At 40.4% G+C, this 25,820-nt stretch overlaps 1 protein-coding gene across 9 annotated transcripts in view; it reads left to right on the top strand.

Moving 5' to 3' along the window:
- adgrb1a (adhesion G protein-coupled receptor B1a) overlaps positions 1 to 25,820 on the top strand; it is a 178,769-nt gene that overhangs the window by 36,525 nt on the left and 116,424 nt on the right. For all 9 annotated transcript variants that reach the window (XM_055041770.1, XM_055041773.1, XM_055041766.1 and 6 more), the window contains exon 2: positions 10,405 to 11,351. In XM_055041770.1, the coding sequence (XP_054897745.1) occupies positions 10,619 to 11,351 (733 nt within the window). In that variant the 5' untranslated portion in view covers positions 10,405 to 10,618. The remainder of the gene's footprint in view (positions 1 to 10,404; positions 11,352 to 25,820) is intronic.

Raw genomic sequence — 25,820 nt, 5'->3', positions numbered from 1 at the left:
TGTAATTTCTTATGAAACAACGGTAAAAATTTGCAAAGCCGAGAAATCTCTGAAGTTGTTTTTGGGTTTCCGGAACCAGCCAGTCCAAAACAACCTTTACCTTGTCCTCCAATGGTCTCACCTGTCCCCCTTCGAGCACAAATCCCAGGAATGACACTGAAGACTGATGAAACTCGCACTTTTCAGCCTTGACAAACAGTCTGTTCTCCAGGAGCCGCTGAAGGACGAGTCAGACATGTTGACGATGTTCAGGGAGAGTCTTAGAATAGATCAGGATATCATCAAAATAAACGAAAACAAAAACATTCAAAAAATCTTTAAGAACATCATTTATTAGAGCTTGAAAACAGGCGGGTGCATTGGTCAACCCAAAAGGCATGACCAAATACTCAAAGTGGCCCAGAGGTGTCTTAAACGTCATTTTCCATTCATCTCCGTCCCGAATGCGGAGGAGATGGTATGCATTCCGTAGGTCGAGTTTAGAAAAAATGGCCGCTCCCTGAACCGGTTCTAAAGCAGAGAGAAGGGGTAGGGGATACTTATTTTTGACCGTTATCTGATTTAAGCCACGATAATCAATACATGGTCTGAGGGAGCCATCCTTCTTACCCACGAAGAAAAATCCTGCTCCTAACGGAGAGGAGGATGTGCGGATAATGCCAGCAGTGAGGGAATCCTTTATATATTTCTCCATAGTCTCGCTCTCCACTTTGGAAATGTTGTAAAGTCGACTATTGGGCAGACGGGCTTCGGGAAGTAAATCAATAACACAATCATAAGGGCGATGTGGAGGGAGAGAAAGTGCTTTAGATTTACTGAAGATGGCAGCTAAATCATGATACTCCACCGGAACAGTTGCGATGTCTGGCGGATTCGCCTCATGTTGGACTGCTGATGACGGGCCTGGTGCAGCTGCTGAGCGGAGACAAGACGAATGACAATTTATTGACCATGACACAATGTGTCGTTCAGCCCAGTCGACATGAGGATCGTGTTGCTCTAACCACTCAGACCCCAGGATGACAGGAGCGCTAGCTACCATCTCATGGTGATTTTCAGAAATAAGCAGATTTACTGTTTGGTGGGTAATCCGATGCAGAGCTTGGCCGTCCAAAGCAGAGACTCTTAAGGGTGTTTGTAGCGGTAAAGTCTCTATGGCCATCTGCGGTACTAGACTAGAATCCAGTAAATTTCTTTCACAACCTGAATCGATCAGGGCTGACAGGGCAACTGACTGGTCTTTGAACGAAAGGGTGACCGAAAGGAGGAGTCGAGGAGATTTTTCTTTAATTAGGTGGTCCACCAGCCTCCTCTCATCTACTGGTGGACCTTGGTTTTTACTTTAGATGGGCAGGCAGAAGTGGCCGGCTGTGCCACAATAAAGACAAAGCTTAGCTCTAATGCGCCTCTCAGGTGAAAGACGAGCCTGTCCAATCTGCATGGGTTCGGGCTCAATTAGCGCTACATGACCTGGGCAGTTTTGTTACAAAACACGCCCTCCATAGGCGAAACTAGTGAACCTCTCCTCTTATCCTTAGTGAGGGCTCTGTTATCTAGGCGGATGGCCAAACTTATCAATTCCTCCAGAGTTCTCGGTTCTTCCGGTGTTGCGAGCAGGTCCTTCATGTTTTCGTTTAGAGCATTATGAAATGCACTTTTAAGTGATGCTGGATTCCATCCAGAGTCGGAAGCATGGTCGGAAGCATGATTAAACACTTGTTTAAACTCTTTAAGAAAATCCTCGAACAAACACCCATAATCAGAGGATGAGGAAAACTTGGATTCTGCCCAGTCTAAAACCTTGCCAGATAGATGTGAGAGAATGAATGAAATATTGGCGCCATCATGAGGAAAACTGTGTGGTGAGTGATTAAACAGTATATTGCATTGAAAAAGGAAACCCCTGCACTTACTCACATCACCAGGGCTGGAGGAAAACATGGAGCGGACTGTGCTGACGGTGCTGCAATTGGGTGTGGTTGCGGGATCCGGAGCTAGATTCTGCTGTTGGGAAGGCTGAAGAAAATGAGCAATCTCCTCGAGGCAGGCGTTAGCCTCTAGCTGGCGTTTGTTCATTTCTCGTAACGCTACATCATGACTCTGAATTAAAGAGTGCAGAGTTCCACGGAGTGTGTCTGCTGGGGTTAGCTGTTGGCCGGAGTGTTCTGTCATGTTTTGGTTTACGCAATTAACCCACATGCGCAGAACGCACTCAGGAGACCAGTGAAAGTTCAGTTATTTATTACAAAAAAGTGATTTCTGTGGTACTCCTGGCCACAAGGAATCCAGATGGAAACAGACACCGGAAGCTTCACTGAGACAACACCATTAACTGGCTAACACTCTGACACTCCGACAGGTTTCATCCTCTTGAAGTACTCCTCCAGACAAGGTAAGTGGCAGCAGGTGTGCAGGTGGAATCCGCCAGCCACGCCCACCACGACGCCCCTGGACGCCCCCTGGTGGGGAAGGCTGAACGAACACTATCCAGCCCTCCAAAGATCCACAACACCTATAACTCTTGTGAAGCTTTTAAACTGGAAGGTCATTGCCATTGTGGGCTTTTGAATCCAGCAGTCATGAGCAAAGATGGTTTGTAGTGGCTATGGTGGTTAAAGGACAACATTTTATACGCTGGTACAGTTTAATAGATTTTATTATTATAACAATTTATGGTGACACATAACAGATGTCTGCTCCCCTGTAAACATGTTTAGGTCTGCTCCTGGCTTGCCTTTGGAGTAAAGTCGGTTTTTGGCACATGTAAACTAGCTTCATATTTCCCTTCTGAGGATGCTGTTTTTACATCTGTCTCTAACCAGGAAAGGATATGTAAATGAGCACTATAGCAGACACTATAAGGTTTAATTATACATGATTGTCCCCTGATGTGCCTGCACAGTAGGTCATCAGTATGGGGGGAGATGTACCAATTACTGGAACATCTTTCAGAGAGATTTATAATCAAAACTAAAGCATCCTCTGGTGAAATGCTGAACACTGTCACTAGATGAGGGCTGCAGCAGGCATGGAGGGTCCTGCTGAGTAAAAAAAAAAAATAATCAGTGCAGGTTTAAACAAATTCAAGCTTTATTTGCTTTCCATGACTGTATATTGTAATGACAGAAAAAGACAATAGAGAATGTGTTTTTAATCTGTCTGACAAAAACACAATGAGTTTGTGTTCTGGAGGCTTTCAAAGGTTTGAGCAAAGTGTATTTTACAGCTGGATGGAGCAGCATTTAAATGCAGTCAGTTGTATATGATGTTCTCCTTCAATTTTAATCCCGTTTCCTTTGTGCAAACACATAGCTTTTCTGATGAACTCATTTTCATTTGAATGCAATCTGACTTGATTCGATTTGCCATCCAAAGCAATTGGCTTTCATATTAATGCGATTAGGTTGTAGAACAAAGCGGCCATTATGCAGAGACTTATGGCGCGAGTGGAAAAAAAGGACCATCACATTGCCATCAGTAACATCCCCATTGAGAGATATGGGCATTAGAAGGGGAAGATAACACACACACGCAACGCCATATGCATCTTGACTCTAATCTTGCTTTGCCTTTTGTCATGGCTGTGGGCAGAGCTCGACTGCACAAGTGTTAGATGTGAGAATCCTACAAAGTGGCGGATCTTAATGTGTTTGTCAAACCACTTGTGATCTGCTCTCTGTATGTAGCAACACTATAATCCAAGGTTACATATTGCAAATTCTCATCTCAGTGAAATCCAGTGACAGTCATTTTTAGCCCTGCATCCACTGGAACAAATCCATGGTCTGTTGGAGTGACTTTTCTCTGTCACCATACTTCTGCTTTGATTCTCTGACTGGTGGACAGAGCAGCATTTAGCTTACAGAATAAACAGTCTGTACAGTTAACCTAATAATAGCCATGTTCAATTACACTCATGAGGTTTTATGAGTTCAAGTATTGGAAACAGTGCTTGCTGTTTGCTGTTTGCTGTTTGCTGTCTGCAGCCTGCGCTGTGGGCTTTGACTGATGGACACTGACAGCATCACAATTTTTCTGCTCCACTAGCAGCTCAGGGAGGATAACACTGTTGGTTGAATGCTCTCTCCGCCCCACACATTTATCTAGACCAAGACACCTTAACAAATTTGATAGACTATACTGACACACAATTGCCTTTTAAGTCAAAACCATAGTGAGCTGTCTCTTCTCTGAATGCCCCACTCTGCTGCAGTCTGAAAGAGATTTTGGAAGTTCATGCTGGAAATAAAATATTAAGTCCAATGCACATGCTCGACGTAATGAACTCAAATTAACACATTTAAAAATTTTATTTAGATCTTTAATAAAACCATGTCAAAATAATAGCTTTCATTGCAAAAGTTGCTACAAAAAACCATCAGTCTGAAGTCTGAAACTGCTTCAGTGAACCTATGGGAAGGATTAGATGGATTCTAGCTCTGGTTTCTGACAGATCAGTGCCTTAATGTAAAGAACAAGCGACTGCGGGGCAGCTGGTAAAATATCCTCACAATGCTACTGGGATTTCTTCCAGAAAATGAAATCACAAACCAAGCTGAGTTCATAACAGAACAGACACCTGCAGTATCTGAATCTGCATCGCATGATATCATTTACTCATATCAGTGAAGTGAGACATATTTTGGTTTTTAAAAGTGAATTACAAGCATAAAACAGAGAGATGTTTTGAAAGGGAATAAAAGTACAACGGTGGTTATTATAATGCAACCTAAAAAATACAATAAAGGTTCAGACTTTACTCAAACCTAGAAATAGAACAGCTATTACTAATGTTAGTAAAATATCGGAAATTGCTAAAATGTACTTACAGATTAAAGAATTCCTTTTACTAAAAGTAAAACCAGACTGGACAGAACCAAGACTGCCATATGGCATCAGGCCCTCTGCCCTCCACCAAGGACACAGTGGAGATGGATGGAGGGCTGGTTCAGGAAAAGAGGACAGGAAAGAGAGTAGTAACTGTTAAAACTTTAGAGACTTGAAGGACTCTTAAGTTGATTTTTGCTATTTTGAAAGTGCTTTCAAAGGGTTGTACCTGTTTTGTCATAGACTCTGCATACAGCGGTCTTTGGACCTTTGATGTTCTGTTTTCCCCCCAGTTTCCTGTCTCATTCCTGCGAACAGCGGCCACCTGTGTGTGTTTAGGGGGTTATGGGATGTGAAATGTCTTCCTTATGCTTATTAGAAAGGTTTTGACATTTACCACAGTAAACACATTCATCAGCAGAGACAGCTAATTATCTATTTAATTTCAGAGCATTGCAGGTTTTGTTGTACTCATATGGGTGGAGATGTGTAGAAATGGCAGCATTTTGCTGAGAAAAGAGCCCTCTGTTATCCCTAATGCTTGCTGAGATATTAATATCCCCTCCAACTTTGCAGAATTTACATATGAAAACACTTATTTTGGACTAAAGACACCATCAAGAAAAGAAAAGTTTGCTTTGTTGGTTTTCATTCAGGCTCAGACAGGCCATTTCCTGTCAGCATATCTTCGCTATGAATACTATATACAATGGTGCACGCAACATTTTATTTTAATTTCTCCTGGTGTTTATGATTTATCCTCTCCTTACAATAAATGATGTCTTTGTTATAGTCCTTCAGGTTTCTTCATTGTATATGATGAAAATACTAATGCTGCTCCCATCTGTCCCATCTTTAGCCCCTGCATCTACAATTCAACAGCTGGCCTTGGGTTCAGCTTGACAAATAAATTTTCATCAGGACTGTGACTGACATGTGACTGCCAAGATCTGTCCATTTCTTTACCATGCTGCTGCACTGGTCTAAGGAAGGATACGAGACATCAACAACCTTGATGGTGTAAGAGCAGGCTTAATGTTAATTATCTGAACCCAGTCATGAACAGAGAAGGCTGTCTTCCTGGTGGTTTTAAGCTTTTCAAGGTAGATTTATATTTTTGAACTGAAGTGTTGTCAAAACAGTGGAAGTCTTGAATTTTCTTTTGCCTAGTTGAATGAACAATTTTAAAAAATTCACAAGACTTGTGGTAGTCAGCTTTCTGATTTCTAGTTTGTGTTGTTTCTGTCAGCATACGCAGTAGAAAAGGTGTGACTCTTGTACTGTCATTATTCATCTAGTGGAAGAGTGAAATACCGATCGATCAACTTGAATAAAGACGTTTAATCTTACGTTTATCACAGAGAAGTTCCATAATTTATCTGTTTATGATTCATCATGCCTATTACTGTCACTTTGAAATTTTTTATTTTTATCTTTTTTTATTCCTAGGACATCTGAAAGTAACCTGTAATCTAATTAAGTTTTGAAATTAAGTGGACAGTCCTAAATAAGTTGATTTTTCAGAGCAACTATGCCATGACTCGTTAAAAGTCAGAAAATTGGAATAGGAACCATCAAGCAAAGAACGCTCGATGGTTGACGACAAACAATTTTTCACCAAGTGCAGAGCAGAAGTTTATGTAGGCAGAACACAAGTGGAAGCAATCAACAGCCAACAGAGTCAGGAGGAGCAGAGAAGAGATGCAACATGAAACATGGCACAGACAGGGAAATCATATCATGTGGTTGAGAACATTCTTTCAAGCTATTTTGGGAATTTATTGAACTAGCATTGGTATGGTGTTTAATTTATGGGCTAACATGTTTACTTGTATTAATTCTGTCCACTGATTGGTTCAAACCAAACTGCATGTGAAGACTGGTGGAATTTTGGAATTAGCTGCCAAACCACTTTTTATCCATTTGTCTGTACATGAACAAATAGTGATCATAACTATTTCACTCATGGATGTTTGAAAATGATAATGATGATTAGGAGAGCCATTTAAGAAAAACTGGAAAGGGGTACAGCGAATAAAGTTGATCATGTGGCTGGAGTGAAATGGAATGCTGAAATAAAGCCTCTGATTGGACAGAAAAATGTCAGTTTATGTCAGACTGATCTTCACAGATCTCATTTTGTTGTCATTTCTCATCACTCCTCTTATCTTATTGGTCTGCATGATCAATATCTATCTTTGAATGTGAATATTATCCTTGGCACATTGTAATATGAGTGAAATAACAATGAGATAGGATAACTGTGACATGTTTCATGTAAGAGAAGTATGTGTTTGTAAGGCATGTCTGGTTTTGTTTGTGCCGCAGTGCAGCAGCTCTGTATCAGATCCCTGAGCTACACTGCTAATCAGCCAGTAATCCCTGCGCTGCTGATGTGACAAGTGATATGCCATCTGACTCTATCATTTTTTCATCAAAGTTCTTTTTGTCTCTGTGTCTCTGTGTACGTCTCAATTTGGGGCCTGTTGTCTCACTGTGATTGAGCCATTGTTGTGACTGACTCACTGGGAGCCTGTTGGGGGTGTTTACATGAGTTTTTTTACTCCTGGGCTGCAGGATGTGGCAGCTGCTCCATTTTAATCTCTTGATGATCATCTGAGCTAAAAAATAAAATAAAATAAAATAAAAGGGAAGATTTTCAAACCACAATATTTTATTTGTTTTTTTTTTCTATTTAATATGTTTTTCTAAGTATATTGAGAAGAGGCATATTTCACAAAACATTTTCATCAGCTCATATTTGTTCAGACAGAGAAAGCTGGTTAGTATTAAAACTCAGTTAACCTGAAATGTGGTGCAAGAAAATTTAAAGCATGGTGGTTTTTTGATCAAACTTGCTCTTGAGAAGGTAAAGTAAACAAGAATGGCTTTGTAGAAAAATGTCTAAATTATGTCTAATGTGATTTGACTTATTAGATACAAGATCAAAACTTTCCCTATAAACAGACATCTGGTAGTCAAACTGATGATAGTAACCAAGCCGTCTATCTCTTCCGGTTCCACTGGAATCTTTACTGTAGGTTCTCTTTACCAAGTTCTATTGCAGAGAAATATAATCCAGCACTTAGTAATAGGAGCATATCAATACACCCTGCTTTAGACTTGAAACAATAAACTATGTCTCTTTGAAGAGATGGCAAAAGAATTTTAATAAATTTAAAAATTGTGTCAAAATTCTGGGGAAAAAAGGGTCAGTGTCGATCAATGTGGTAATTGTGACTTTGTTCTTAGAACAGGAGAGGGAGGCAACAAAATCCAACCCCTCAGTTTCCTACTAAAGCACCACTCACTGCCTGTGTGCTGATGATGAAGCCATCAAAATGCTTCCTGGTCCTTTTTTCTGCACAGGCAGAAATTATCAAGCAGTCAGAATGAGGGCAGATGAAGTGAGGTGAGAGAAGATGGAACATGAGTCTGGCCAAGTTGAAATGATGACTCAATGAAGTGGAAGGAAAAATATTTCCTCATTAGTGATATTGGATATTGCGACTTTGCCAGAGTATTTGAAAAGCTTTTCAAAATTCTGCAGCCATTTCTATCTCACAAAGAGCATAAATAGAAAATGTAGCTTTTCATCTTCATAAAGAGACCAAGCTCCAAATTGTTCAAGAACAGCAGTTGATTTAACAGCAGTCATTTTTTGTGATTTTTGGGGGCGAGGGTTAAGGGGTTAAACATTCTGTTTAACAGAGACTTGTCCCAGAATCCAACTTTTCCAGCAAATTTTGTGTGGACTATTGTGAAGCAATTCAGAAGAAATACACTTTTAATATTTTATTTGTTTTACCAAATTGCTTTGCTCTAATGAAGACAATAGTTATAAGTTCATAATGTTTGTATTTGAAGAACCCTATTACGAAAAAAACTGTTATACTAAAAAGAAGTTATATTTTTTATGTAATTAATCATCAACAGTATGAACTGTATGAACAAAATAAATGTCTATTTATTTTGTTTAAAATTTATTCTGAAAATATGAATTAGGAATTTCCTCCATTACAAATATGAAAAATAAAATAATTCATTCCTCCCTCATCTTCAGCCATGCCTAAACTTTCACAGCTTTCATTTTTTCATTAGTCACATTAATCCTATGATACTGAAAGAAGCATTGTGTGATGTGATAATGATGAAACAAGAAATAATAAAAACAATGGAAAAACTACCTGTTTGTCTAATATTATAACATTACGTTCCAGACTACATACTACACAAATCAGCTTTGTTTGGGTGATCAGAAAGAGTAAAGCATTGAATTCTGAACATTGTGGACATCCAATTGTCTGCATACATCTGCATAGGAGGAGCTGGGAAAACACAGTAGACCTGACTTGTGCGCTAATAAGAGCACCATGCCCCACAGCATGACACATATTCCACTATGCTTAACAGCAGGCATGAGGTCCGTTGTTTTACATTTTTGCCCTTTCTGTAATTAGCAGTAATTGTTTTTCGAAAATCTTACATTTTAATTTTGATCTTGCTGAACTGCACAAACTCAAGGTAAAGGTTGGATTTTTCTCCGGTGTCTGTAAGAAACTCCAGAGAAAACGCACGTCACTGTTTAGAGATTATGATCTAATTAGGTGAACTTGACAAAGGATCTTGAAGATTTTCTATGTCATATTAATGAGATTGTTTTCTTCTTTCAGTTTAATAGTAAAAGTAGAATGCAATCTATGAATTAAGGATTACTTGTAAATACATTTGCTACATGCAGTACATGAAGTTAACAAACTCTGCATGTCACTTCCGAGAGACTTGTCACCTGATGTTATTATCTAAGCATGAAAATTACATTGCTTTTTACTTCTTGAGAAATACAATAATTTAAGATTATTGTTTTCTTCTTCTCTACATTGAACCAGTTGGAATCATTCAGCTGAAATATAGATATGTTTTTCTCACAAAATATAAACAGACTTTTTAGGAAAGCAGAAAAATTAAGTTTGAATTATTTTCCTTTTCTAAGCTAATTTATATTTCAGCCAAGCATCTTTGAAATAACAATGCAAAATTCTACTAAATATATTTTGTAATGTTTATTGAAAACATCAGACCACCATAAGAATATAAATAATTTGTTATTGAAATTCTCTTCTCTTAAGGCATCAGCTGATTTGGGGGGATTAATAAAGCAAAAACAGAGTCCTGATCACAGCAGAATAAGAGCAGTAATGAATGGTTGCAGCTGTTGCATTTTTGTAATTAATAGTCTTCTAATTGGACAAATGATTTTGCTGCCAGATGAAGTGTGGAAGCAGGCGTGTGAAGAAAGTAGTAGTCTCTCAGGAAAAGACCAATCTGAACTTGCATAATGAAGAAAAACTCCATTACACTGCCAGCTCCTTGCTTCCATCTACCTGGGTTCTACCTGGTTCTGTTCTGCCACAACTACAGAGCTTCATTTGTGGCAGTTGTTCTGAGAAAACCGCACAAACAATGATAGCAGATAGGTATTTTCTATTGTGAGGATAAATGGAATCAGTGTAATCTTGTTCTGTTGTATAATCAGATCCTAAATCTAATCTGTATCTTGTCTTTCCCATCTCACAGATTCCTGCAAACCTCAGGGTTGTCTAACTCAGCCATGGGCATATCGCTGGATCTTTGAGAAGAACCAGACTTCTTCACATTTGTCACTATCTTTCCATCCCCTTCTCCATTTTCTATGCATTTGTTATATGGAAAACTGGGGAAGTGACTCACCAGGAACCAGACCCCATCAACCGTGCCTGTGGAACTGCCTTCTTTCCTTCAACTGGAAACCATGAAAAACTTTTTTCTCATTGCTGGCCATTCAGGATGGCCTTTTCCAGCACTGTTATTGTTTTGTGCCACTTTTCTACTGATGGACGATTGCTGCCATGCTGCCCCCTCGGGCCCTGAGTCCGACTCCTGCTCCACCTTAGTTCAAAACCGCTTCTTTGGTTTCTTTTTGTCATCATCAGTGTTCCCCACTGTGCCTTGTTCCTGGACCCTACAGAACCCAGATCCACGACGGTACACAACATTCATCAAGGTGACCAAACCCACAGGGGGCTGCCAGCCATTTCAGCTGCGGACCTTCCAGTATGACTCTTTCTTGGAGACTACGCGTACCTACCTTGGCATGGAGAGTTTTGATGAGATTGTGAGGCTGTGTGACTCCTCTGTTCCTGTGGCCTTCCTAGAGGCTGGAAAACAGTTCCTGCAGATGAGGAAAGGACCTCCTCGGGCAGGGATGGCCATCCAAAATGGTGATGAGGATTTTAAAACCGAGTACCTGGTGGTGGGGAAGCGCAATCCAAGCATGGCGGCCTGCCAGATGCTCTGCCAATGGTTGGAAGACTGCTTAGCCTCCAGCACATCCAACAGACCCTGTGGCATAATGCAGACCCCCTGCCTGTGCTGGGATAAGCCTCCACAGCTCAGTGTGGGTAATAGTTGTTATCACAATGGAGTTTACTTGGAAAACTGTTTGCCCAGTGTGAAAGGGAGCGGAAAAGATCCAGAAATAAATGGTGAGTAGTGTTCATTTTATGGCAGTTTAAAATAAAAAAGTGTCAGTAGAGATTACATCATTGTTTGTGAATCGACTGCTCGGCCTTTCAAAATCACTGAAATGCTGAGATTAACAATTATCTCTGCTTCTCCTCTAAACAATAGGGTAGAAAATAGTTTTCTGCCAAGAAACTGCAGAGTAAAGAGAATTTTGTTTTTGTCTGTCCTTGGAAGGTCAGCATCACTGTTTAACATGCTCTCAGCAAGGCATCTGAAAAATGGTATCTTCAGTGGCCATCAATGCAGGGGAAATGTGTATGATTTGTGAAAAGTGAGAACAGTAGTGTGACATTGCCTCAGAAGCACATAGGGGTGTTCTGGCAGCAATTGGGAGAAAGAGGGACTGAAAGAGGCAAATGGGAGGTTTAAGGTTTCCTGTGACGGAAGTGAGTTCGGTGACCTTGCAGTGTCTGCAGCGCATTTGGTTCCTTTGCAGTCCTACAAGTGACACTTGATCGGCCTCAGGGAAGCTTTGGAAAACTGAGGAGAATCAAGTGCTGATGTTGGATAGCTGTGAGGATGCTCAGCACAGAGTGGGGGGAGAGGGTTGGGGCTCGAGTGATGTAATTAGAGACAAAAGAAGAAGTTAGATAGGAAGAAAGGCACAAACACATTGGGCTAAGGGTTCGTGGTTTGTAGTCTAATTGTCTGTTGCTTGATCCTGACTCCCTTCTCCCTCTGTGGACAGGATGTGGCCTGACATCTTTATCCTTGCTTTGTCATAATTGGCCAGAGGGATAAAACCTTTCTTGGCTCCCTTCTCTCCCCTTAACCTTTTCCAGCATCTATCTCACATTTTTTCTCCCTTGGTCCTTTTCCGTCTCTTCCTCCTCTTCTTCTTCCTTCTTATCTGTCCTACCATCACTTCTTCTCCATCTCTCCCTCCCCAGGCTGATGGTGGGCTGATACTGAGACAGTCATGGGAAGCCAACCAAGCAAGATGTTGTACTGGGTGTTTCTTGCTTTATCCACCTCCAGTTTCCAAAGAACCCGATATCCCCCTGCTACCTCTGCCTCCTCTGCAGTAGTTATCACACTTATGTAATCCTGTTTATGGTGCTCAACTGCAGGGTGTGGGTTATTTGTGCCTTAAGGTGTGAAAATTAAAACAGAAGTATACCATTCACCATTTGCTTATAAAGGGATAAAAAGCAAAGGACACATTATAGCTTTTTTGTCTCCTTGTGCTTCAGTCTCCACAGACCAAACATCCATATCACAATCCAAGGTGAAAGCCTATTGTTTTTGGAATATTGGCCTGGATGGGCGATGGCATGGTTGAAAAAAATAAACAAAAGGCTGCAGAGAGGAAATGGGTTGTGAATGAAAAAAAGGCAAGGGAACCAACAATTTAAGACATCCTGTGCAGCAACAAATGGGACTAGAAAGGTGTCTGTTGTGAGGAATGAATAAAGACAGCAGATCTAGAGTGCACAGACAGAAAGGAGCTGAAAGAATTTAAGGTGAAGAGGCTTGCAGAGCTAAAAGGGAGAGTGGTGTGAGGTGAAACGGGTTTGACTTAGATCAATGGATTGTAAATAAGGGTTTTCTCTTGGATGTATGTCTTCCATATGGATGGAAGAACATCTGGTCCAGCATAGACCTGAATAGAAAAAGAAACCTGATAGTTTCTATTGTGTCATGTGTAATGGTTGAAAGTCACAGTGCCTTAAATGGACACAGTAATTCAGAAAAGTGCCGCTATTCAGCCTGACATCCATTGTCAGCTGGATGTGTCAAGTCAGATTTCCATATTTGATGCACATCACCTATTATTTAGTGAGGCAGAAGGTTGAAGGTGCACAGCTCTGGGTGGTTAATGGACTGGTTATACATCAAAACGTCCATTTTGACAAGGTTAGCATTAATCATTTCTTTTCAAGAAAATTGATATCATAGATGTGAAAATCTGAAAAATTGAACTACCAGTTGCTTTAAATGATGTTCAAAACTCCAAAATCAAATGAGTCTCATAACTTATTCATAAAATTTAATAAATAAAAATGTAAGAAATTCAATAGCAATTACCCAGAAATAGCACAGCTTAATTTCACACACATATAAAATTCAGCTCTGCTATGCAGATGCTCCACTCACATTGCATTATGGGATGGTTGAAAAAATAAAAAGCTGAGTTGTTTTATTGCTAAAATCTAACTCATTCGCCTCTCCAAGGACGTTAACAATTTTCCATAAAGACAAAATTAGAGTTGGCGTAGCAGTACTTTGCTAAGCTAACCGGGCTGACTGTAGTGAATATTTTCTACATTTATCACTCTTAAGGTATTTTTTTTCAAATATTTTAGGCTATTGTCTACAATTTCTAGATCCAAGTTTGTGTAAATAGAAGGCTGCTGTGTAGTCTCAGTAACCATCACCTGTGGAACTCGAGACCTCACGGGATGAAAAATAAGTGGGACGCTGTAGGAAATAAATGAAAAACAAGTAAAGACAAAAATGAGTCTTTTTTATGTAAAGTAAATATGATTTGTTGAATAAAAACAGTCCTCCATCCTGGCCCTGTAGAATAGACTAAAAGTAATTGAACACTAAAACTAATATATCTTATAAGTGCTAACTTCACAAGTGGCATCAAACAAGTGGAAAAAATGTGATATCCAGTGAAGTTGGTGGCTTTTGCAATGACACATTTGTTTATTTGCTGCAGGTGATAAGTAAGTAATTGTCATTTCTTAATGACTTTATCAAAATATCTTAATTTTAAATATATTCCTGGCAAAGCTATTGCTCTCCAACCAGTTCTTTGTTGTGTACAGTGATGAAGTGATATCAAAAAGAATTAATGATAGAACCTGAAGATTGGGGGAGAGGCAACAAATTATAGCAATGAAGATGGTCTCAGTTATGTACTATATGGTGCCAGCTCAGCAAAGAAAGACAGAGGTCATGTGAGCAATTTAATAATTTAATTATTTTAGAACATCAAAGTCATTACTATGGAGGGAGATGCAGCTGAAAAGGATGAGAACAGGAACAGAGAAGAGTGGAGCCAAAAGAGATACAGCTTTGATTAAAACAAATGGTAATTATTGTCTTCAGCTAATCTTACAAGTAGTATAATTTATTCCTGAGTAGTTGTCCCTGCTTTTAAATGTAAGCCTGGAGTTATGAAGGGAGAGATGAAGCACAGAAAACCAAAAGGTAGACGAGAGAAAGAAAGTAAAATGACATGGGAGGGTAAAAAGAGGTAACAAAAATATAAAACCCTCAGTCAAGCTCAGCTGTAACATCTCCATTCCCCCTATATGAAGCATGTAAGAGGGAAATTTAAAAAGTAGTGTATTGATAAAATGACCAACTTTTAGGATGCATTCACACCAACCCTGTTTAGTCCACTTTGATCCATCTCCAGTCAGTTTGCCTCGAAAGTCTGGTTGGTTTGGGGAAATGGGGAATGTGTAATGAGCTCTGGTCATTACACAAACCTAGCTCTCGGTTCAGCTCAAGTGAACTCTGATACAGTTCTAATGCGGAGATGGCTCCAAAAGCAGTAAGTGAACTTCTGGGTAAATATAGCCAAAACAAATGCACCAAACGGCTTGTGGTAATTTGTCAAAGACTAGGAGAAAAGTCCTACAACTGCTAAAACCTGATGCCACTCTATTTCTGTTTATATTTTGTGAAAAATGTCTTCTCCAGAAGTCTTCATGTCATTTCCTACAGTGGTTGTTGGGGAGGTTAAGAGGGAATAGGTTGCTCAAAGGGTATGGATTGTTTGGCACAGCAGAGAATTGCAACAGCTGAAAATGGAACAATTGTTGTAATTTTTGTCTCCAATTGAACCAAGTTGACCGCATTATCAGGGGTAAAAACAACCTTTATATTTACCATCTTATTTCCTTAATCATTCAATTTTGATTGGGCAAAAACAGGCTTTTACCTTTTATTGACATATCTTTTTTTTTATTTCTAGCTCCTTGTCTAAACTAAAATGCATTACTTTGTTCAAGTAAATTTGGGGCCTCTCACAGCACTTCCTTTGCAGAGAAAGGTTTATTAAAAGCCAGAAAGTTCAAAAATTCTGAAAATGAGTGAATAAAATTGATTTTTTTCTTTTATTGCTATTGTTATTTCTGACAAACATTTCACCAAGAGAAAACAACAGATAAAAAAGCAGAACTTGCATATTTTCTAAGTGAAACACATACTCAAATACATGAAGCACACCACTTGTTTGGTGACTATGAATCTGAAAAGGAGTCTGAAGAAGTTTACCTTATTTAATCAAACCCCATTTCTATCCTGTAGCCCATTACATGAATCTTCACATTTCCCTTCTGAATCAAAATTAGTCTTTAAGCCAGATGTTAATAATACATACATACATACATACATACATACATACATACATACATACATACATACATACATACATACATACATACATACATACATACATACATACATACATACATACATACATACATACATACATACATACATACATATATGCAATGATTGAAATTATAAAAACTGTGAAGGAATAGTCTTACTTTCAGACATTTCTGTTATCTTTTGATCGACTACAAAGGAAGAAAAGATAAGTTGTCAGTCATTTGACAGCAGTGGAGGTCTAACTTTCACCTTTCTGCTTTTAACTCAAGTGTTCTGCCTACAGTGTCAGAATAAGTGTGAGGTCACATCACTTCCATAATTTGACCGCTGCTTTCTGACTTTCTGATTTTGACTGACAGATAAATAAATAGCGTACTGTCCACAAAAAGTGACATCATGTGGAAAGAAGAAATGGTCATTAGGCAGGGAACTGCTGGGAGACAGCAGCAGCTGAGGAAAATGAATGTGAAGGCTGCATCCCTCCCTTCAAGCCTCCGCTGTTAATCTAAGGGCTCACTATCGTGCCTGGATGCTAACACGACTTCGCGCTGATTAAGCTGTGTAATTGTACACACGCATACACAATCTATGATGTCACAGTAGAAAATGGCACATGCAACAATGCTACCACGCACCAGCTCCCCATGCCTGAGTGGGTGGCTGACTGAGGGAAGTGGATAAAGCTGATTTGGTGTGTGCATGTGCAGAGAGCTAGGTGTGGTGTTCCCAGCAGGAACCCAGCGAGGAGAGATGGCAGCAAGACGCTCTGCGTTGATGTAGAGGTCACACCCCCGGCAGGCAGCCTTACTGTCTGTTTCCTTTATTTCAAACAGTTGGAGGGGATGAGATGAGACAGAATAAGCTTCCCTTATTGTTGCTACATGTTCACCCCGTTTAATGACCAGCATCATTTCCTATAAACAACAACTGTGGTGATTATCACCATTTTTTATTTACCCTTGTCGAATCTGTCTGCCGGACAGCTTTAATTTAACATACTGAAGCAGAGGCTGGATGTTTGCTTTTGTGTCTCACACCGTTTCCTCTTACTGCTGAGCTTTTTGGGAAAGAAACTGCCTTGTTTTCATGTGGCACTGCTGCAGCTGTTTCAGCTGAGATGGTGACAAAAGCATGAAATAATCCTGCATTAGCTTGAAACAACAACGAAAGCAAATGCTGATATAAGCAAATATGTAGATTCAGCAGTGTTCAGTGAGGGGATTGCTGTTTGGAATAGTATGTCCCACAAGAAGATAATATTCAGACTGGAAATTCTGACTGAGGCTGCCATTAGAATACTGTTGGAATGTCTTAATAATTATAACTAACAACTACCTTGAATGAAATGACAGTAAAAGTACTTATTGATGTATTTTATTTTGTACGTAACTTCATTGTGCTTTGGAGTGAGAATAATGGTTAAAATCACCAGCTACTAAATATGTTACAGATGTCAAGCTAGAAATTACCTGATGCACAGGGACAAACAATTTAAGCTTGTCAAGATAGGTTTACGTAAAATAACATGTTTCTCTACCCACTTTATGTCCTCTGATTGAAACACTGTCAGAACTTGAGTAGACTGCAGGTATGTTCAGCAGCTACACTGTGGGGATCTGACGCTATTGCCTAATGTTTGCAAATTCAAACCAGCAAATCCAAGAGCACCATTGATACATATACCATGACATAATGGTGTATTTGGTTTCTGAAATCTTAAAACAGGCAGTTATAAGTTGGTTGTTTTAAATAGTCTCAACTATTTATGGGCAGTTGTGTCCTTAACCTTTCTGAATTCTGGGTATCAACTGTATTTCAAATAAAGCTTAAAAATCTGCATGGCTGTGAAGGTACTCATCCTGTCAGTGATATACAGAGGCCTGGTAATGACCCATTGAGTCATAATTTGATTCAGCTGTGTTGAACCAGATAGAGAACTAAAATTCCAATCGATCACTTTATTTTGTCCACATCAAACATAAGAGACATGCAGGATACAGCTATTGAGGACTGATTTTGGACACACTGGGCTCAAGGATATACCAGATATTATTCAAACTCTGATCCCGAGACATGGACAAATTATTTCTCTGTGATTCTTGATACATCATCCAACTGCAGTGAATCTGAGCTCTACTGTAGCTGCATTTTGTAACTTTTATAAAAAATGTTTTACATATTTATTCTCACTGATACTATGTGGTGACAGTACATAGTATCAGTATCTGACCCAACAGTTACATTCGTAACTGTTGGGTCAGTTACCAATGCAATGGTTGATTTCTATCCATTAAATAGAAATCAAGCTCTTCTGCCCTCTCTCAGTTCTCACTAAGCAACCAATCAGGGTCAGGAGGAAGGTCTTAGCACTGTCTACTCGCTACCAATACATCTGAACAAAATCAGAAATGGACCTAGAACTAAGTTTTAATTTTTGATAAAAATATTGAACGCATCATAGATGTCACTGTTCTGCATCAGAAGTTTGCTAGAGAACATTAGACAACAACCAGCATCATTCATGCTTCAATTAAGCAGTTTTACTGTTAATAGTTACTGCTTGATGATAAAAGCCACGCTCCAGGATGAAAATGGTAAGCAGACAAATCTGAGAGTGTGTTTGCATCTCCTAAGTAAGACACCATCAATTTACAGACATTAGAAAAAAAATATGAGATTTAGGAAGCGAAAAGACGGCCTGAGTTTTTTTCAGTAGTTCTCTTCAGTCATGTGTTGGAGAACTGTCAGCTGATACAAGGATGAGATAGGGAAGCCTTGACTTTCTGACAGCCAGCTTGTGATCCACACTATTCTTTATGCGTTTTCTCTCTTTTTTAGAGAAATCTAGCCCTTTCTCCTACTATTACTGATAGAATATAAAAACTTACCTTGGAAATTTGAAATTTTGTGTTCGTCTGGAAGAAAATGGAGAATTAAAGTGAGTGTTGGCAGTCTCCTTGGCTTTGAGGACATTTAATGTTAGTGTGACTGTCAGTGTCATTCTTCAGATTTGTACAACGAAGATGGATCACAGCGGACCTCGGTGAGGCCCATGTTTACTGCCTCCCTGTACTGGAGCCAGAGCCATTCATCTGTGTTGGTGTGCCTTTGTGTCCTTGTTAAGCGCAGGCGGTGGCTCTGCAGGATGGCTGTAAAGGCTGCTCTCCTTGGCAGTATCACCTGAAATGACACCCAGAGGTGACACACTGTCACACCCATAGCAGGCACAGGACACACACTCTGATATACAGAGCCACAATGAGCTGAACGGATCTTCGCCAAAACCTGACACGGCCAGAAAAAGGACTCATTAGTGTAGACATCTTCCATGAAATGCTTTAGCAACACTCATACACACACACACAAGCAAATAAGAAGAGCAACACACACATGTAGACATGCACACATCTGGGTGAGCTCCATAGAGGACCTGCCTTCCGAAGTTAAGCTGTGCTGTAAATAGTATCAGCAGTGTAATTCTGAGTCCTGCTTGCTGTTTCCTGGACATGTTTTCATCTGGTTGGGATGTATGATACATCTGTGAAGCAGAAATAAAGGTTTTTAATTAGATTATCCATCTCAACCCTCTCCAGGTAGGTGTTGCAGATTTGCAACAACTTAATCAGTCTTTGCAAGAAATTTGAGCCTGAGAGGGTTAAGCTTTGTAGAGAGCTGTGTCACCCTATAAACTGAAGCTGCTGTCATGTCTTGGGATTTCTCAGCTTTAGATGGTGGCCTTGTGTATACAAGTACTTTGTCATATAGGTCAAACTCAATCTGCTCTTTGGTTTTTCATTCAACTGGACACAATGAAGAGTAGTCTCCTAGAAATGTCTGACATAGACAAGATTAGCATGAGCATGGGCATGAAAGAGATTTTCACAGGATGCTAATCTTGAGGAAAAACACATTTCTCAGTCTGGCTGTTGAACTCTGTTAGATTCACATCTTCATAGCCAGTACAGGCTTTCTCCTATTGACTTGGATTCTACTTGGCCAATCAGCAAACAGAAAGAGAAGTAGTGATTCATAATGTTGATTTCCTACTCTGATTTTGTATCATACTCTGCCTGTAGTTTTATTAATGGCAGTGGAGAAAATGAAGGAAGCTATTCATTCCATGGTGGTCACACTTCCACATTATGTATTAACATTAACAGCCTCTTCGCTCGGTTCTTCTCAAATGCAGTGGAGGATGGTTGTTTATGGAGCTTTCCAGCTTTCTGGTAAGCTCCATACCAACGAACTGGTGCATTACATATGTCATGGACAAATGTTAGTGATTGGGTAACATTTCAAACTCCACACTTCCAGGAAGCAATCGTTTCTCAACAGCAGAGAGCCTAGATGCTCTGAATGAAGGAAAATGTAGAACAAGGACTTGGTTTCCTTGTCCTCTGTGCAGCCTCACAGCTGTGATGCTACAGTATCACAACATTTATTCAAATAATTAAACTCAAAACTGAATTGGATTAGTTATATAATGAACAATGGATAATTAAATTTCTATCCAGACTATTACAGATATAATTGTATTTGTAATATTTAGGTTTTGTTATTTACATTCTAAATTACAGATACTGTTCTGATTGAATTGATGGTCAATTTGTGTAACTGAAAATGTAGTGTAGCATGTAGAGTGCTTAAGTTCCAAGTGAAGTCTAATTTTTTTTTAAATTTTACTTCAACTGAATTATGGGCTTTATTATAGAAAAACAAATAAACAAAAACAGTGGTTTGGATGAATGGAAACATGCTTTTGCATGCTAAGACCTCAAAACCCTGAAATTTGGTAGTAGTAGTATCACAATTACAACCGAAGAAAGTTAGGATGTTGTTCTATATACATTCACAATTACGGTAGTCAAACGGTGAGAGGCAGGGTACAGGCTGATTCATTTAGGGTGGACAATTAACCCATATTTTCATGTTCTTTAATGCTGAGTAGAAAAATAAATTCCCATTAGGGATGTGCAAACTCCACCCAGATGGGTTCCAACTTAAAGTGAACTAACAAACATTTTTCTGCGTAAAGTGTTCTGGCAGTGCAGACCTATCAAGTGCTGTAGTGTTACATTTTATTATCAATAGTCATAGAGGGTTATTTCTCTGCCATGATGTGGTTTGTGCCAGACGGCAAACATTATTCATGCTATAAAACTGGAACCGGAAGGTTCTTAGGAGAAAACAAATGTTTTGGGGCCTTTTACAGTGGATCTGTTGGGTCAGTTACCAATGCAGATGGTATCCATACCATTACCGGATCAGATTGATGACTGAAAGCTGAGAGAAAGGGAGAAAAAGAAAGAGCTATATAGAGAAAAAAAAAAGCTGCATTTTTATTAACTCAGTCAGCTCGGTCTGTCAGCCAATACACCCACATCTGCTTCCGTGAATCATGCCTAGTTTCAAATAAGCTGAAGAGATAACATCTGTGGCTTATCACACCTATAGGAAACCTCTATGAACAGGAGCCTCGAGATTGGTCTAGAACTTGCTTCTCTTCCTCTCTCAGGTAAGATTCATGTGCTTTGCATGACGGCATAAGAACATAACACACTTTGGCTCAGTATATTGTCCACAATTCATCGCTGAATATGACATTTTGAATTAAAATTCAGAATTTGTCTTTTTTTTAATTTAAAGAAAACAGTATTTGGTGGAAAATCATAAAAAATGGTCAAAAGTTGTCAGTGGGGAACAAGCACAAGATATGTTTACCCAGAGCATTTAGAGGGCGAAATAAAGTTTATTCCATTTCAAAACTGCAGTGTGGAAAAATGTAAAAGATGGATAAATGCCTGCAGACGACCTCATGAACAGCTGGCTACAGAGAGCCACGGTATTAAAACAACATGTTGTATGAAGGTTTTGTGATAATTAGATCATCTGCTCCTAGGGTTGAGGGGGGGTACTGACGAGCAGGAGGGAAGTGAAGAGCGATAATCAGTGATAAGAGAGGGCTCTAAATAAAGGAACCAGGGACACAGGAGCGATCCTCCGGACCGCAACCCTCCCAATCGACGAGGTACTGCCAGCTGCAACCATTCTGATCATGACTGCCGATGGCAGTCATGGACGGAGTAGGTCGGACGGAGTAGGTCGGATGGCCATCAAATGTCTCGGGGGGGGGGGGGGTGAGGGAGCTCAGAAGGAGTGCTGGTCTGGACGGCCTTTATTTGGGACACGTGAAAAGTGGAGTGAATGCGGAGGGAGGCTGGGAGACCGAAAGTGGACGGGTTAATAATAGATTCTATTTCAAATAGACCAATAAAACAGGGAGAAAGTTTCTTTGACATGGATTTAAGTGGGATGTCACGGGATGATAACCAGACTTTTTGACCGGGGGTGTATGTGGGAGCCGGGATTCTTTAACGGTATGCCTGACGCTTGTTTTGTTCTGCTGTATTGTTGAGGTTGTGGATGGTGGATTTCCAAATATTCTGGCAGAGGCAGATGTGGTGACGGACGTGTTGTCCTCTTCGGATAGGAGTAGCGGAGGTTAGTAACCAAGGGAAGCTTCAAACGGGGACAGACCAGTGGCAGTCGATACATGGGTACTTAACACAAGGGAGGAATTGGCACCAGTCCGATGGATTGGAGGAGGTGAAGCAGCGGAGCGTAGTCTCGAGTTCTTGGTTGAGCGTCTCAGTTTGGCCATTGGTCTGTGGGTGGAAAGAAGAAAGTGAATCTTTGGCATGAAGAGCAGTACAGAAATTTCTCCAAATCTGGGATATAAATTAGGGACCACGATTGGACAGAATCTCTTGTGGTAAACGGAAAACATGTTTGACAAGGAGTTGGGCTGTCTGGAAGGCTGTGGGCAATTTACAGAGGGCAACGAAGTGGCAGGCTTTACAGAAACGGTCAATTATGCATAGGATGGTGGTCATACCTTTAGCCCTCCCAATCAATGAGGGAGGGCTAAAGGTGGTAATCCAGTGACAAAACCTATTGAAATATGGGACCAAGGGCGTTTTGGAATGGGGAGTGGCTGAAGGAGACCAGATGGAGGTTGATGGGAAGACTTATTTCGGGAACAGATCGTACAGACTTGAACATACTCTTTGACGTCTTTATGGACTGAAGGCCACCAAAATTTGCGATTGACCAGGGCCATAGTTTGACTAATGCCAGGATGACCAGAAAACTTAGAGGTGAGGTTGTGGATGGTGGATCCACAACCACCACCACTGGAGCAAATTGGCTCGAACGGAGGTGGGTACATATAGTTTGTTAGGTGGATAGGAGTCTGGTACAGGTTCGAACAACTGGGCCTGTAACTACTGCAGTGTGACAATAGTTACATCTCCCATGTAACTTTTGCCACGCTGCAGCTGGGGGGGGAGAATGGTGGCTGGAACCTTGTCCGAGTTGTCAGGTGACTGGAGTCGGGAGAGAGCATCTGGTTTAATGTTACAGGACCCCGGATGATAGGAAATGGAGAGATTATATCGTGAGAAAAACAAAGACCAAAGTGACTGACGGGGTTTGAGCCTCTTAACTGATTGCAGGTATGAGATTTTTATGATCGGTCCAGACCAGCACCAGATGCTCAGCTCCTTCCAGCCAGTGCCACCTTAATGGCCAATAGTTCTCAATCCCCCACATCATAATTAAGCTCTGGAGGAGAAAGCACACGGGTGAATCTTACTGTCATGAGGAGCTGAGAGAAAGGGAGAAATACCTTTCTCCCTTGGATAGCACGGCTCCTACTCCTGTATCTGAGGCATCGACTTCCACTATGAACAGTCGAGAGGGATCTGGCTGGATAAGCATGGGAGCATTTGCAAAAATATTTTTGAGGCAAGTGAAGGCTGCTTCGGCCTCCAGAGTCCTGCAAAAGGGGGTCTTAGTTGAGGTGAGAGCGGTTAGAGGAAGAGCGGTTGTAGTTCTGAATGACTCGGCAATAGAAGTTGGCAAACCCAAGGAATCGTTGAAGCTGCTCGCATGTTTCAGGGGTCAGCCACTCCAGTACTGCTCGGATCTTCTCCTCTGCCGGTCTTACCTGTCCGCCCCCCAAAATGAGTCCAAGAAAAGAAACTGATTGTGGAATTCACATTTTTCTGGTTTGACGTATAATTTGTTTTCTAGGAGATGTTGCAGGACCAGACGAACATGATGTTTATGTTATTCAGGGGGCTTGGAATAAATCAGAATATCGAGATAAACAAATACAAAAATGTTTAGAAAATGCCTCAGGACATAGTTGATGAGGGGTTGAATAAAGACAGGAGCATTCGACAACCCAAACGGCATTTACCAGATATTCAAAATGGCAGATGGGCGTCTTAAAAGCAGTTTTCCACTAATCTCCCTTGGGGATGCGGAGTAGATGATAAGCATTTCTTAAATCTAATTTGGAAAAAATAGTTACACCATGAACCGGTTCAAAAGCAGATTATAACAAAGGTAAAGGATACTTGTTTTTAACTGTGATATTGTTCCTACCTCTGTAATCAGTGCAGGGTCGGAGAGAACCGTCCTTTTTGCCCACGAAGAAGAATCCAGCAACTAATTGAATTATTCAAGCAGTTGTTGTTCATCACCTGTTCATCACCTCTAGGTGTACTATCTGTGTGCAGGTTTGTTGATTCTGTTGTTGCCACATACATTGCATGTACTCCTCCATGCTGAGTGACATTTGGGAGAGACCACCTGCATCTCCATTTACTTTGCCTGAGTGATATTTTATTGAGAACTGAAAATCTGCCAGTTCAGCAACCCATCGATGAGTGGTTGCATTCAGTTTAGCTGTGGAAAGCACACATGTAAGAGGGTTATTGTCAGTGTAAACTGTAAATGGTGGTGCATAATAATCACATATGGCTCACTTCAGAGCCAGGAACTCCAGCTTCCCTGAATGAAAAGTGATAGTTTTTTTTCTAGGGGTGTTAGCGTTCTGGATCCATATGCAATGACTGCTAGAGTTCCCTTCTGTCTTTGGTAAAGTACAGCGCCAAGCCCTTCTTGTGAAGCATCAGAATGTAGAAGAAATGGCTGTTCAAAGTCTGGATAACCCAATACTGGTGGTTTCACTGGAAAATCTAATTACTGGCCAAGCACCTCTTGATGTTTTGGTTACCATATAATTGGCTGTGATGATGGCAATTGTCCACTGTTCTGATTTAGTTTTCCTACACCTCGCTTTTTGTGTTTTCCTTTTCCCAGGGCTTGAAGAGAGAAGATCATAAAGTCTTAGCTATGCAGGAGAAGTTTGGGATGTAACTGCGATAGTAGGAGACAAATCCCAATAATCTGCTCAGCTCTCCCACTGTGGAGCGTTTTCTCTCTTTCAAAGCCTGTGCAGGAGCAATATCTGCAGGAACCACTGCATATCCATCTTTTGTGAACCGCTTTCCAAGAACTCTCACTTGGTTCTGAAAGATGTCACATTTCCTTGGTGTCAACTTGACTCCTGTTTCCTGATGACGCTGCAATACACTTCTAAGATGATTGAAGTGGTCTTCAAATGTTTTAGAGTGCACCAAATTATCATCCAGGTGAGGCAAACACATCTCATCATGTAGCCCAGTCAGGCACTCTTCCGTGGACCTCTGAAACTCTGCTGGTGCTGATGATAATCCAAATGGTATTTTCACCCATTCATACAGACCCCATTTATATTTGTTGATTCTGTTGTTGCCACATACATTGCTTTTACTGCTTGGATTTGACCTACTTTACTTTTGGAGTGTAAAACAATGTCATGAGCAATATCATTGTTCACTGGGATTCTGAAGCAGGACCAGGAAGTCTGCTGTAGGCACACTAATCCTTCTTTAATACTTAGTTCTTCTGGTAGCTGTGACTGTGACAAATAGGACTCCTTGCTGACCTGCAAGTAGACCAGCTCGTGTACTGCACTTCACCATCTTCATCTGGCCAGCTGGGATAATGAGGAAGAAATACCTCTGCCTTCTTAATTTCAATAGAAAATTCTGAACTAACAGCTTCTGTAATGATAGAGGGAGGATCCAGACCCTTTTTTAATAGGTACTCAATCACATCGTAACCAATGATTGGTTCTTCTCCCACCGCATCCTCCTCAGCAACTAGAACTGGCACCCAGA

The sequence above is a fragment of the Poeciliopsis prolifica genome, unplaced genomic scaffold (assembly GCF_027474105.1).
Source record: "Poeciliopsis prolifica strain line A6 unplaced genomic scaffold, Auburn_PproV2 SCAFFOLD017, whole genome shotgun sequence".
NCBI classification, from domain to species: domain Eukaryota; kingdom Metazoa; phylum Chordata; class Actinopteri; order Cyprinodontiformes; family Poeciliidae; genus Poeciliopsis; species Poeciliopsis prolifica.
This window is presented reverse-complemented; position numbering and strand designations above follow the sequence as displayed.